General features: G+C 42.7%; 1 protein-coding gene and 1 long non-coding RNA gene across 2 annotated transcripts in view; one reads left to right on the top strand and one right to left on the bottom strand.

Annotated features, from left to right (window-relative positions):
- LOC112646293 (uncharacterized) overlaps positions 1–12,469 on the top strand; it is a 63,482-nt gene that overhangs the window by 5,956 nt on the left and 45,057 nt on the right. The gene's annotated exons all lie outside the window — the stretch shown is intronic.
- Positions 7,301–12,469, bottom strand: part of LOC112646291 (myosin-16) — a 64,070-nt gene continuing 58,901 nt past the window's right edge. The window contains exons 42-43 of the mRNA XM_025426192.3: positions 11,489–11,716; positions 7,301–7,700 (exon numbers count right to left, since the gene is read on the bottom strand). Of these exons, the coding sequence (XP_025281977.2) occupies positions 11,516–11,716 (201 nt within the window). The 3' untranslated portion in view covers positions 7,301–7,700; positions 11,489–11,515. The remainder of the gene's footprint in view (positions 7,701–11,488; positions 11,717–12,469) is intronic.

Consider the following 12,469-nt stretch of genomic DNA (forward strand, 5'->3'; position numbering starts at 1 on the left):
CCACGGGATGTCCAGATATTTGCTCAAATATTATTCTGGGTTTTTCTGTGATGGTGTTTTTGGGTGAGGTTGGCCTTTCAGATTGGTAGACTGAATAAAGCAACTTGCCTCTGTAATGTGAGTGAGCATGATCCAATAGCGGCATCTATTTACTACTCAATAGAACAAAAGGCTGACCTCCCCCAAGTAAGAGATAATTCCTCCCACTTGACAGCCTTTGAACTGGAACATTGGCTCTTTCTGGTTGTACAGCTGCTCTGGCCTTCAGACTTGAATAGGAATGTCAACTCTGGGGACGCCTGGGTGGCTCAGTGGTTGAACATCTGCCTTTGGCTCAGCGTGTGATCCCGGAGCCTTGGGATTGAGTCCCACGTCAGGCTTCCTGCATAGAGCCTGCTTCTCTTTCTGACTATGTCTCTGCATCTCTGTGTGTGTGTGTGTGTCTCTTATTTATTCATTTATTTATTTATTCATTAGAGATGCACACACAGAGTCCAAAAATCTAGGCTCATTCTCTGATGTTCTCTTTTCTCTTGGATTTTGACCTGGTATTTACTATCATATTGCTCTCTCTTATCTTTGAGTAGATACTTTGTATATTTTTTCCACTTTTCTAGTTATCAGGAGTAGGAGAGTTGTCCATCACCCTAATTCTCCATTACCAGAATCATTTGGTAAGTAATTATTTTTAAAAATTGCTCTATTTGTCTACTTCATTTTGCTAAATTGTGTTGCATTAATTATATATCTTTAACACATTATCACATTGTTTATTTGCTTTGCAGTATGTTTGTTGCAGGTTAAGGGAATATTTAATTCTCATCTAATATAATGTATATCATTGCATACTGCTGGCAAATGTAATCACTGTGGAGTTTGTTAAGTGTTAAATAATTAGGTATGATACATGTAAACGTGTAAAATGTGTATATTATGCGGAAATTTTGGAGAGTTTTGTTTTATAGGTTTAAAAGGGTTTTTTTGGTTTATTTTGGTTTGAGTACTTTTGACACCACTCCCGTTCCCGATTTAAGAGGGTTTAAGTGATAATTTAGAGAAACTGGTTAGAATTTTTGGGCAGGCAGTGCATGCATTCTTATTTCTCATTTAAAATAATCTAATAGGCTTCTTGGACCTTAGACTTATTTTCAGAAATGGATTAACCTAGGATGACTATAGTTCTAATTGTAGTATGTAGCATATCTTTGCTTTTGTCTGCTTATATTTCAGATATATTTGTGGGCTGCTTCTTTTGTCACAGATCCAAATGAAACTGTTAGAGAAAAGTTAACTAATTCTACATCTGGAGGGAAGCTGACCAACACAAAGATTGTCTCTCCAGGAACAAATTTAAAGTTGTAGAAAATTGCAAGTCTGGTGAATATTTTTGAAGAGCATGGAATGAAATGGCTGGTTTACTTATGAGCATAACTGTTCTTGTTTGGTTGCTGCCTCTGGGCCTGAACTTCATTTTTTTTTTTTTTTTTTTTTTTTTTTTTAATGATAGGCACACAGTGAGAGAGAGAGAGAGGCAGAGACACAGGCAGAGGGAGAAGCAGGCTCCATGCACCGGGAGCCTGACGTGGGATTCGATCCTGGGTCTCCAGGATCGCGCCCTGGGCCAAAGGCAGGCGCCAAACCGCTGCGCCACCCAGGGATCCCTGGGCCTGAACTTCAAATGCTGATTAACTCAAGTTTTGCCTCCCTCTGCACACACTCCCAAAGTGATCAGACACGGGCTCTCAGCTCCAATGACTGTGCATAGCTTGCTGACCCTCAGATGTGTGTCTCACTTTGTTCCTGACCTTTGGTAGTTCTGACACTGAGTTCCTCCATCTAGTATCCATCAGTTCCCCCCTTACCCTCTCCCTCCCTCCCTTTTTAAAGATTTATTTATTTATTTGAGAGAGAGAGAGAGAGACAAGTGGGGGGAGGGGTGGAAGGAGAGGGGGAGAGAGAGAATCTCCAGCAGATTCTCCAATGAGCACAGAGCCTCTTCTGAGACCCTGAGATCATGACCTGAGCCAAGAGTTGGACACTTAACCTACTGAGCCATCCAGGTGCCCCTATTTGTTGAACCATTTGTAAGTCACAGACATCGTGACTCTTCAGCCCTAAATACTTTAGTATTTATCTTGAAGAACAAGGACATTCTTTTACATAACCATAATATAACAATCATATTGAGGACATTTAACATTAATTCAGTATTATTATTTACTATCAAAATAATTAGCATAAGTTAATTATAAAAATTATGTAATACATAAGTTTGTTGTAAGTTCATATTCAAATTTCACCAATAATATTCTTTTTTTTAAAAGATTTTATTTATTTATTCATGAGAGAGGCAGAGACATAGGCAGAGGGAGAAGCAGGCTCCATGCAGGAAGCCCGATATGGGACTCGATCCCAGAACCCTGGGTTCACACCCTGAGCCAAAGGCAGATGCTCAACTGCTGAGCCACCCAAGCGTCCCTCACCAATAATATTCTTTCCAGAAATTTCTTTTTTTCTTTAACGATTTTTTTTTTAATTTTTTAAAGTAATCTCTACATCCAACATGGGGCTCGAACCCACAGTCCTGAGATCAAGTCACACACTCCACTCACTGAGTCAGCCAGGCACCCCTCAATTTCTTTTTTTCTTTTTTTTTTTTTTTACTTTTTTTTTTCAATTTCTTTTTCTTGATCCTAGAGCCAATCTAAGATCATTTGCCGCATTTAACTATCATGTTTCTGTAGTCTAATATGAAATAACTCCTTACCCCCCCCCTTTTTTTTTTGCATTTCACAACATTGACAGTCTTAAAGAGTCCGCACCAATTATTTTATAGAATATTCTTTGGTGGGGGTGGACACCACCCTAATCAAATGATCAAACTCAACATCACAAAGTGGCACACATTGACCTCATGTGTCTTCTGGTGTGATGCAGTGGACACAACTTTGCTTATGTTGTATTCTCTGCCCCAAATAAACATAATCTGAATTGAATTATGACAAACCTCTCTTGCCCTCCGAATAAAGTCCACACTCCATAACAAGTCATCAAGGTATCTATGCTCTGTCACCTTCATCTCTTACCATGTCCTCTATGTGACGAGCAGTCCACACATCACCTTTACCCTCTTGACTCCCCTACTTTTGTCTGGGTGGCTGTCAGGGAGACCAGGCCCTTCCTTAACCTTGGGAATGAGCCTCAAATGTTCCTTGCCTTAGGTGGCAACCCCATTGCCATTTGCTGCTAATTGGTTTAAGGATGGGCATGTGACCCATTTCTGCCAATCAGGACTCAAGTCTCCTAGGGAGGAATAAATATGCTCCCTGATCAAAAGGATGATGAAGAAGTCTTTTTTTTCCTTGTCCTTTTTTTTAGATTTTATTTATTCACGAGAGACACACAGAGAGAGGCATAGACATAGGCAGAGGGAGAAGCAGGCTCTCTGTGGGACCCTGGGATCACAACCTGAGCCAAAGGCAGATGCTCAACCACTGAGCCACCCAATGCCCCCTTCTTTTCCTGTCTTAAACATGGTTGTGGAAAGATAGGATGTGGCAAGGTGGAGACCTGGGTTTCTCACACTGAACTAATTCAATTCCCAAACTGTCTGTGATGCAGGGTTGGCATGTAAGATCATTGAATGTCTCTGCAGCTGTTGCTCATGTGCTGCCACCTGCCACCAAGCACGCTCTTAGCTGGTCCTCCCTACTCCCACTTACACTTCCCACATGCTCCCCTCCACTTTGAGGGAGAGCGACTCCTATTCATACTTAGGCTTCAGCAAAGACATGATTTTCCCCAGACTGCCTTCCTTTATCTTCCAAAATGGGGGTGAGTGTCTCTCTTGTACCTGTTCCCACGGTGGCCTTCCTAATTGCTAAACCTAATGCTTATAATACACTTTTCCCCTTGGTCTAAATGCCTGGCTACTATTTTGCTGCCTATATTTAAAGGTTTTGGGTAGCCTGGGTGGCTCAGCGGTTTAGTGCCTCCTTCGGCCCAGGGCGTGACCCTGGAGACCCAGAATCGAGTCCCATGTAGGGCTCCCTGCATGGAGCCTGCTTCTCTCTCTGCCTGTGTTTCTGCCTCTCTCTCTCTGTCTTTCATGAATAAATAAATAAAATATTAAAAGAAAATAAATAAAAGTTTTGTGAATTTTTTTAAAATGTGTGTAGAGAAAAGTTTTATGGAAAAAAAAAAGTTTTATGGAATCAATGCTCCAAAGCTGCAGGATACATTTTTTGTTAGTCTAAGCCAGGGTTCTGGAAGTAAAGGGAAGAATAGTCCCTTCTAATAGCCAGCAGGTTTCCTTCCAGTCTTGTGATTTTACTGTAACTCAAGATTGGCCTTTTCACAACAGATCTCCAGCCCCAATTCCTGGTAGCCTATGGGTGGAAAGGTCAAGGGGTCTTTGTGATGATTTCTGGAAGCCCCAAAGGTTTACTCCTTGGGAAGATCCAGACTTTCTGGTTTCCGTACAGGGCTGCAGGGTTGGTTCACATGTGAAAGGAGGAGGAAGATAATTAGTATTTTTTAAAATAGATTTTATTTATTTATTCATGAGAGGCACAGAGAAAGACAGAGACACAGGCGGAGGGAGAAGCAGGCTCGCAGGGAGCCCGATGTGGGACTTGATTCCAGGTCTCCAGGATCATGCCCTGGGCTGAAGGTGGTGCTAAACTGCTGAGCCAGCCAGGCTGCCCAATAATTAGTATTTTTTAATGTACCTGGGGTTTGTTTTTAATCAGATGTGGTAAGACATACAGATATGGAAATGATTGTCATGAGGGAAGTTTTTATACTCAGACCCATCCCTAGATAAAGGAGGCATGTCATGTCATGCCACTCAGGGCCATGTGAAGAAATGCCAGTATAGGCCAGCAGGCAGAAAGAGCAAGGGAAAGTGTGCACACAAGTCTTTTCTGTGGTTTCTTTGGGAAGGAATGGGTGAGACAAGGTAGGCAGGCTTAGGATTGGCTAGTTTGAATAATTTCAGTAGATTCTGGAGTACAGGAGCTGTCCCTAATTGTCTTGTATCTGGCCCTGGGACGATGAGGGCAGAAGAATAATGCCTCCTAGAATATAAAAGCAGAACAGAGGAGATAATTTGGAGTATGGACTCTGGATTGGCTAGTCTAGATGAAAGCCGTTTGCTGTCTATAAGAATCGGCAAGCTCTGGAAGAGGCATATCTCCTCAGTCAGGGAGACCTCAGATGGCAGAGTATCAAGAATACAGAAAGAAATAATATACAGTTAAAATAATCAGTGATACAAAATTTAGCAGCCTTGAAAGCTAGTCCCAAACGTTTAGCAAAACCATTTAAATAGTCTTTGCTCCATTTACTCTGCAGAACCTGGTGCCACTGCCCTGATTTTGGTCTTCATGCATACTAATTAATGCTATTATTTTCTAAGGCCATAGATTATATCCTTTTAGGCCTTAAAGCCATTCTGAAATTATAATGTCCTTAGGCAAAAACAGCATATGTGGCTAAATGAAATCCATGTTCTTATAAATACTGGATCAGAAGCCTTTCCTAATTCTACTCAATGAAGAATTTTTAGGTCGCTGTTAACTGAATGGTCTTGGGCAAGTCACTAAGCCCACTTACATCTGCTTCTGCCCCTGCTCCCTATCCAGCAAAGTGAGGAGCTGCTCTGAAATTCACCACATGTGGGGAGACCATGGATAGACTATCCACCAGGAAACAATGATGAGGTCTTAAAACTTCATGGAATTCCCCTTGCATTTCTCTAGTAAGAGGTCTCTTGATGTAGGCTGCCAGACTGACAAGCCGGGCCAAGCTTCCTTTGGGAGATGAAATGTTAAGTCCTACAGAATGCTAGAAGAAACTTGGCAAGTGTCTAAGTGTTGTGCATAATAGGCTCTATGCCAGGTTATCTTGTTTAAACTTCACATTCCTAAGAGGCAGATACTGTTATTATTCCTCATTTAATGGTTGAGAAAATAAGTGGTGAGATAGGTTAAGTTGCCCACGGTCCCACTGCTGAGAAAGTGGAACCCATGTTTGTCTGACTTCAAAGTATAAGAATTAGACTTATTTTATGTAATTACAGAGGTAAAGAGTAAATCAAAATGAGGGCAAAATACAAGGAGACATATTCTGTCTCCATTTTATTTTGAACCATGATTGTCAGTCAAAACTGCAATGGGCTGCCCTTTTTCACTGGAAGGATTCAGGTCCAAGTTGAATTAATTTTTTTAGAGATGTTATGGAGGGGAATCTCCAACTGGCTGAGAATTGGACTAGACACTTGAATATCCCTTTGAGCCCCAAGATTCCAATATGTTTAATTCTATGATTCTGTGACTTAGTGTCTCCCAGGAAATTCACACAAAGCAGTTGGAGACCCTACCACCAGAGGGCAGTGTCTTCACATTTGATCCATTTGCACAGAAGGAACCCAATGGTTCCTAGTGGGTACCGGTGTAGAACCATCACAAGGGTGAAATGGGGCAGTGTGGAGAGAGAGAGAGGGAGTCACAATGGCATGTTAACATCCCTTCCTTTACCAGCTGAACAATGATTTTTCTCTCTGCCAGGGCATTGGAGAGAGGTCAGAATGCTTAAAGCCAAAGGGAAGACACCATTTCTAGAGAGCTAGGAAGAGGTGTGATCTGGGGGCTATGTACTGGCAGGGAGCCCTCATGGTGCTGTCTCCTCCAATCCTGCACTCCAAAGACTAGGAAAGTGAGGGGAGGAACGGGGTCTAGGATATTAAAGGTGACAACAAACCCTCTCACACTTGGGAAGGTTGAAAGACCCAGGAATATTCAGCCTTGGAGAAGAGAAGTCTTAGAGGGTCATGAGAACTATCTCCCACTGACGACCTTCTGCAAGGTCTAGGTATCAAAACCAGGGTTAAAAAGTAGATGGTGCCAGGGGGAAGGTCTCAGCTTGATTTAAGGAAGAACTTAAATCTTAATTCAAGGAAAAGCTTGCCTGTGTCTGAACATCTTGGGAGATGCTGAGGTAGAGAGCCTGTGGGGGCCTTGTGTGTCTTTAGCCTGGATGGAGCCTATAACATCCATTCAGGGATTCTATAGTTTTCTCAGCGTGATGAAACCTTGATAGTCTTCATATCTTTGATCTACCCTTTCAAATTTGCAGTGAACCTTACCAAGACTGCATAGTTCTCATGGTTTCCAATAGATGTAAGCCTGTGAATTAGAATATAGGAGTAAAACAGAATTCTGACATATTATAAAAATTTCCCTTGGATTCGCAAGCCTTATAAAAATAAAATTTCATTGCTAATACACAATCTCCAGTCTATTTTTCAGGTTTCTTTATTTAAGCTGCATTGGGACAGGGCATTAAAACTGTCCACATGAAGAATTGCTTGTAGAAAACAGCCAGGGCACACAGACATTACATATTCCGTCTTTGACATGAACATGTAGGATCTCAACTAAAACAGATCCATAGTTACTGTTATCCAAGTGCTTACACAGCTTGATGCAGTCTCAGAGAAGACACACTAATTTTAGTTCCTCTAATGGCTGGGTATTTACATCCTCAGACTCTTTTCCCCCACAGCTATCTTTATTCCGTAGCACCTGTCTCTTTCTGGCTTGTGCTTCCTTTTGCATAGTAAACATTCTCAGGATATCCAGTTTTCTATTTTCATATGTTTTCCCTCTCAATGGTCTGCTGTTGAGATCTGTGTCACCCTGGAAGAAAAAAAGAGAGGGTAAAAACATCCTTATGAACAGAGCTGGGGGTTCTAACATCTTTGCCTCCTTCTTGCTAGAGAGATGGTGTCCCCAAAATGCCTGGGCTACAGCTGTACAGGCTTCCTTTCTCATAATGGACACCATTATTGGGTCATAGCTAGTTAATTCTGTGTGAGGTTGTGAAGGTTTAGAGACACCTTTGGGTCTGGGGTACCCAACTGGGCCTGGACTCCATACAGGCCATCAAGAGGGTTGGAGTGTGGTCCCCTGGGATACAGTGCTCACCACAAGCTGGCCTGTGGGGTCTCATGGGGGACCCACAGTCTTGTTTTGCCATTGTGATAAGTCTTCCTAAGAAAGAAAAGCCACTGCTCGTCACATTCCACACATGGATTTTAAAAATTAACAAGATTTCCTTAGAGAAATTATGGACTACTTGTACCCAGAGGGGCCCTTCAGAGCCTCACACATGCATGTCCTGCTAGCTTCATCTCCCACCACATCCAGCACTCTCCCCTCTTCTTGAGCTCCTCTTCCCTGGTCACACTGTTCCCTTGTAAGAATCCAGCCTCTGCACTTTGGTATATGTTGGGTCTTCTGTCTGGAGTTCCTTTCTTTCCTTCTCTAGCTGGTGAGAGATCAATTTACTTATTCTTTTCAATTTCCATTAAAAATTTTGTTCTCTTTCATTTATTTTACTTAATATAAGAAACTAATACATTTATAAAATACTTTGATCATGCATTTGGATGTCATGGCAGTAACGATTGATATAAAAATTTCTATAAACTTCCTTTCAGTTTCTGTACTTTTGTTGTTTTGGGCAAGTAACAAACAGGGACCACTCATTGAGTGGCACTGCCTTAGACATTTCTTAGACTTTTTCCTCAATGGAGCTGCTCTACCCAGTCACCTCAGGTTAAACCAGTCACTCCTTCCCTGTGATCCTTTCCAGTGAGATGCAAACACAGCATCACAGAGCATTTACTCACAGCCTTGTGTTGATGTTTGCTTTTACCTCTCCACCGGATTCTGAGCTCCCTGAGGGAGAACTAACTAACTTTCTTTCTTTCTTCTTTCTTTCTTCCTTCCTTCCTTCCTTCCTTCCTTCCTTCCTTCCTTCCTTCCTTTCTTTCTTTCTTCTTTCTTTCTTTCTTTCTTCTTTCTTTCTTTCTTTTTCTTTCTTCTTTCTTTCTTTCAAGATTTTATTCATTTATTCATGAGAGACAGAGAGAGAGAGACAGAGACAGAGACACAAGGCAGAGGGAGAAGCAGGCTCCATGCAGGGAACCCGACACGAGACCTGATCCCGTGTCTCCAGGATCACACCCCAGGCTGAAGGCGATGCTAAACCGCTGAGCCACCCGGGCTGGCCAGGACATTCTTTCTTACTCATTTTTCATATCTGTATCTCAAAGTCCAGACCTAGCCCATATTCAGAGCTTGGTCAATATTTGTGGGACTGAATATAAAACCACTTTGGAAAATTAAACTCTTGTGGGGTCTTGGCTCAGTGTTGACTCATACTAGTTTGCTTAAGACATTTCATGGCTGCTGACGGCAACAAGGGGAAATGGGATAAAAGAGCCTCATCACCTCTGGATGCTGTTAGCAGGCCCATGGCCTCATGGTTTAGAGACAGAGCAGTTGGACCAAGATCAGCGCCCCAGAAATAAACAGTCACCAAGGCAGGGCAGGGGATCTGTTTCATAAGATGGCAAATCCTGGAGGCTGACTTAGAAGGACCTCCTGAGTCTGGGTGGTACAGGGAGCCTCCCAAGTCACCCCTACCAAAATGAGAGTTCAACAGAAGGGACTCCTTTCAGGTTTTTGCCCAGAAAGGAGATGGTTATACATTAGTTGTAGTATTCATCCAAAGACAAGCCTGTGGTTTCCTTCACGTCGTGAGCTAATCATTATTAAAAATTAGAGAATTAGGAAAAAGATTGTCTCCTATCTTTTGTTTCCTTCCTAAGCAAATGGTAAGAAAAGGCTCAGCTTGAATTCAAAAGTCAATGGGGTTATCACTTTGGACTAAAACTCGACCTGATCCAGTACTGAGAGGGAGCTATAAGTGAGTGGGGAAGTTTACCCTCATTGGGGGGCTAATCCATCTGGATTTTTTTAAAAAAATATTTTACTTACTCATGAGAGACACAGAGAGGCAGAGACCTAGACAGAGGGAGAATCAGGCTCCCAGTGGGGTGCCTGATATGGGACTCAATCCAGGACCCTGGGATCATGACATGAGCTGAAGGCAGATGCTCAACCACTGAGCCACCCAGGTGCCCCCCATCTGGATATTTGAACACAAGGCCAGAACAAAATTCCCATAATCCATGGAGATTGGACCATTGGTATACTAAGACTTCAGCCCCATTCCTCCCAACCTAAACCAAGTCCTTGATCTTGAGTTGTCCTGCTTAATTCTAAACAGAGGGCAGCCCTATTCATCTCCATAGTAATTAAAAGAAAAGACAGCTTGCCTTTCCATAGCACCAGGCTTGTATGACCATGAGCAAGTCACTGAACTTCTCTGAGCTCATTTTTCTCACCTGACAAATGGAAATATTTATATATCTCCTTACTATAGGATAAATAAGTTAGTGAAAAACATTACCATATACCTAGGTGTGGTAAAAGGAGAAATTTCTGTTCCCTGGCTCTGTGTTTCTGTAAGGGGAGATTCCTGCTATAGCACTCGTTCTAATATACCTGAGCATACATCTGATCACTGGTCAAACCACAGATGCTGGGCCCTCTTCCAGTAACTTCTGATTCACCAGGTCTGGAATGGAGCATAGGAATTTGCATTTCTAACAATTTCCCAGGTGATGCTGATGTTGCTACTGGTCAAAGGACCACCTTTTGGGGGAACCACTGCTCTGAAATTATGTTCTTCCCCTTTCTCCTCATCTTTCCCTTGCTCCTCTCATGGGAAGAGGAGTGATTTGTCCTGTGTTTTGAAGAAGAAAGCAGGGAGGAAGGGATTAACCCCATGTAGTCTCTCCTTTTGGATCTGCCTATAGGGGTGATGAGTTCTAGTTATCCCTCCCCTTGGAGTAGGAGTTGCTCCTTATGGAGCAGGGCTCTGGTTGTTCAGTTCTGCAGGTACCTTTAATTCTGGAGTGGAAAAAAGGATGCCCAGGTTGGATACCTATTAAATTCTTAATCTAGAATTATAATAAAACTAACGTTTTGACTTTTATATATTTATCTCCTATATTTTTTTTCTCAGTTCATTCTGAATCAAAGAATAAAGGACTATTTTACATTGTCCCCCTGTAGGTGGTGCTTAGAAATTGTCACTGCAACTATTACTACTACTACTACTACTACTACTACTACTACTATTATTTCCTTAATGTAAGAAATCCAAATTCAACCAGTATTGATGAAATCCTCGAGAATAAAGATATTGTGGGGATGTGAAAGATGAATACACACCTATACGCTTGTAAACATCCCTAAGGTTCTCCAGTGAAAACCAGCATTAGCGCCTTTCTGCCAGGCCTTGTGTCAAGTGGCATCAGGCATGGCACCTGCCTTCAAAGAGCTTCTACCCAAATGGGGGAGCATCATGACCACTAGCACTTGTGTTACAGATAGCACCATGCCTGAGGGCTTTGAGAATGCAGAGAGGGAGTGTTGCAGCTGAAGGGACAGGAACTTAGGAATTCCCACTGCATGAGATCAGGGTGTGGCAGACAGGAAGCATGGAAATTGGAAGGAACAAAGCAGGAGCAGAGAAGGTAAACTTAGAGCATGGGCATTGCCACACCTACTGGCTGTAGGCTGGAACAAGGAGAACCTCATTCCTCAGAAAGGGTTTTGGAGGACCCTGTCTTGGACACTTGAATGATCTCCACAGAGGTGATGCCTTTGCCAGCCACGCGGTGTCTGGTGCGCAGCTTGTTCAGGGCAGTCTCCGCCATGCCGGCCCGCTCCTCGGCATCATCCAGCTCATGCACTGTCTTTCTGTAGCGAGCCAAGGTCTGGTTGGCCTGCTCCTCCTGTGACAAAGGCATGGTGGAAAACATAGTGTAAACCTGGCCTTTTCTGGTTAAATGTGCATAATTGGTTTTACATAGACATGTAAGAATTCAGTCTTTCAATACTTTCAGCTAATTCTGTTTTGTCCTTGACATCTGTATCTCTAAATAAAATGTGCTCTATTGGTGCTTCTATAATTTGTGGTTTTAGGCATCAGCTAGTGGTGCCCCACTATGAAAGATGGGGATTTAGTGCTTTCCCTAGCCCTTCCCACACATCTCCCATCCCCTTGTCTCCCCAGTAGAGTCATAGTGCTGTTTGGGTTAGAACCATATTAACCACAGCCTGGTCTTTATTGAGCTTTCTGGGAAAGGCATTGGTTGTGTGAGTGGCTGGTGGATTCAATGTGGTAGCCCCAGAATTGGCAGTGAACAGTGGCAAGGTCAAATTTCTATGTTGGGTGGGGGTTGAGGGGTGGTTGGTGCTGGTTAGTGGATGTATGGCATAGGATAGAGACTTGAAGCCATCATTTGCTGACCATTTGGATTTTAACATTTACTAACATGACATAAATATCCCACCCTGGGCTATTTCCTCACCTGTGGAATGGACTAAAAATATCATTCTTCCTGCCTCGTGTTGGGAGGATCAAATCAGGGAAGGGTCTTGTGTTTAACAGTATGAGCGGGAGAGAGAAGTTATCCTGGCAAAGGCCATAGGTGGCAGTGGAAGTAGGATGAAGGCAGCTAAGACCTTCCCCAGTTTTAGAGCAC

This window comes from Canis lupus, chromosome 6 (genome assembly GCF_003254725.2).
Source record: "Canis lupus dingo isolate Sandy chromosome 6, ASM325472v2, whole genome shotgun sequence".
NCBI lineage: Eukaryota > Metazoa > Chordata > Mammalia > Carnivora > Canidae > Canis > Canis lupus.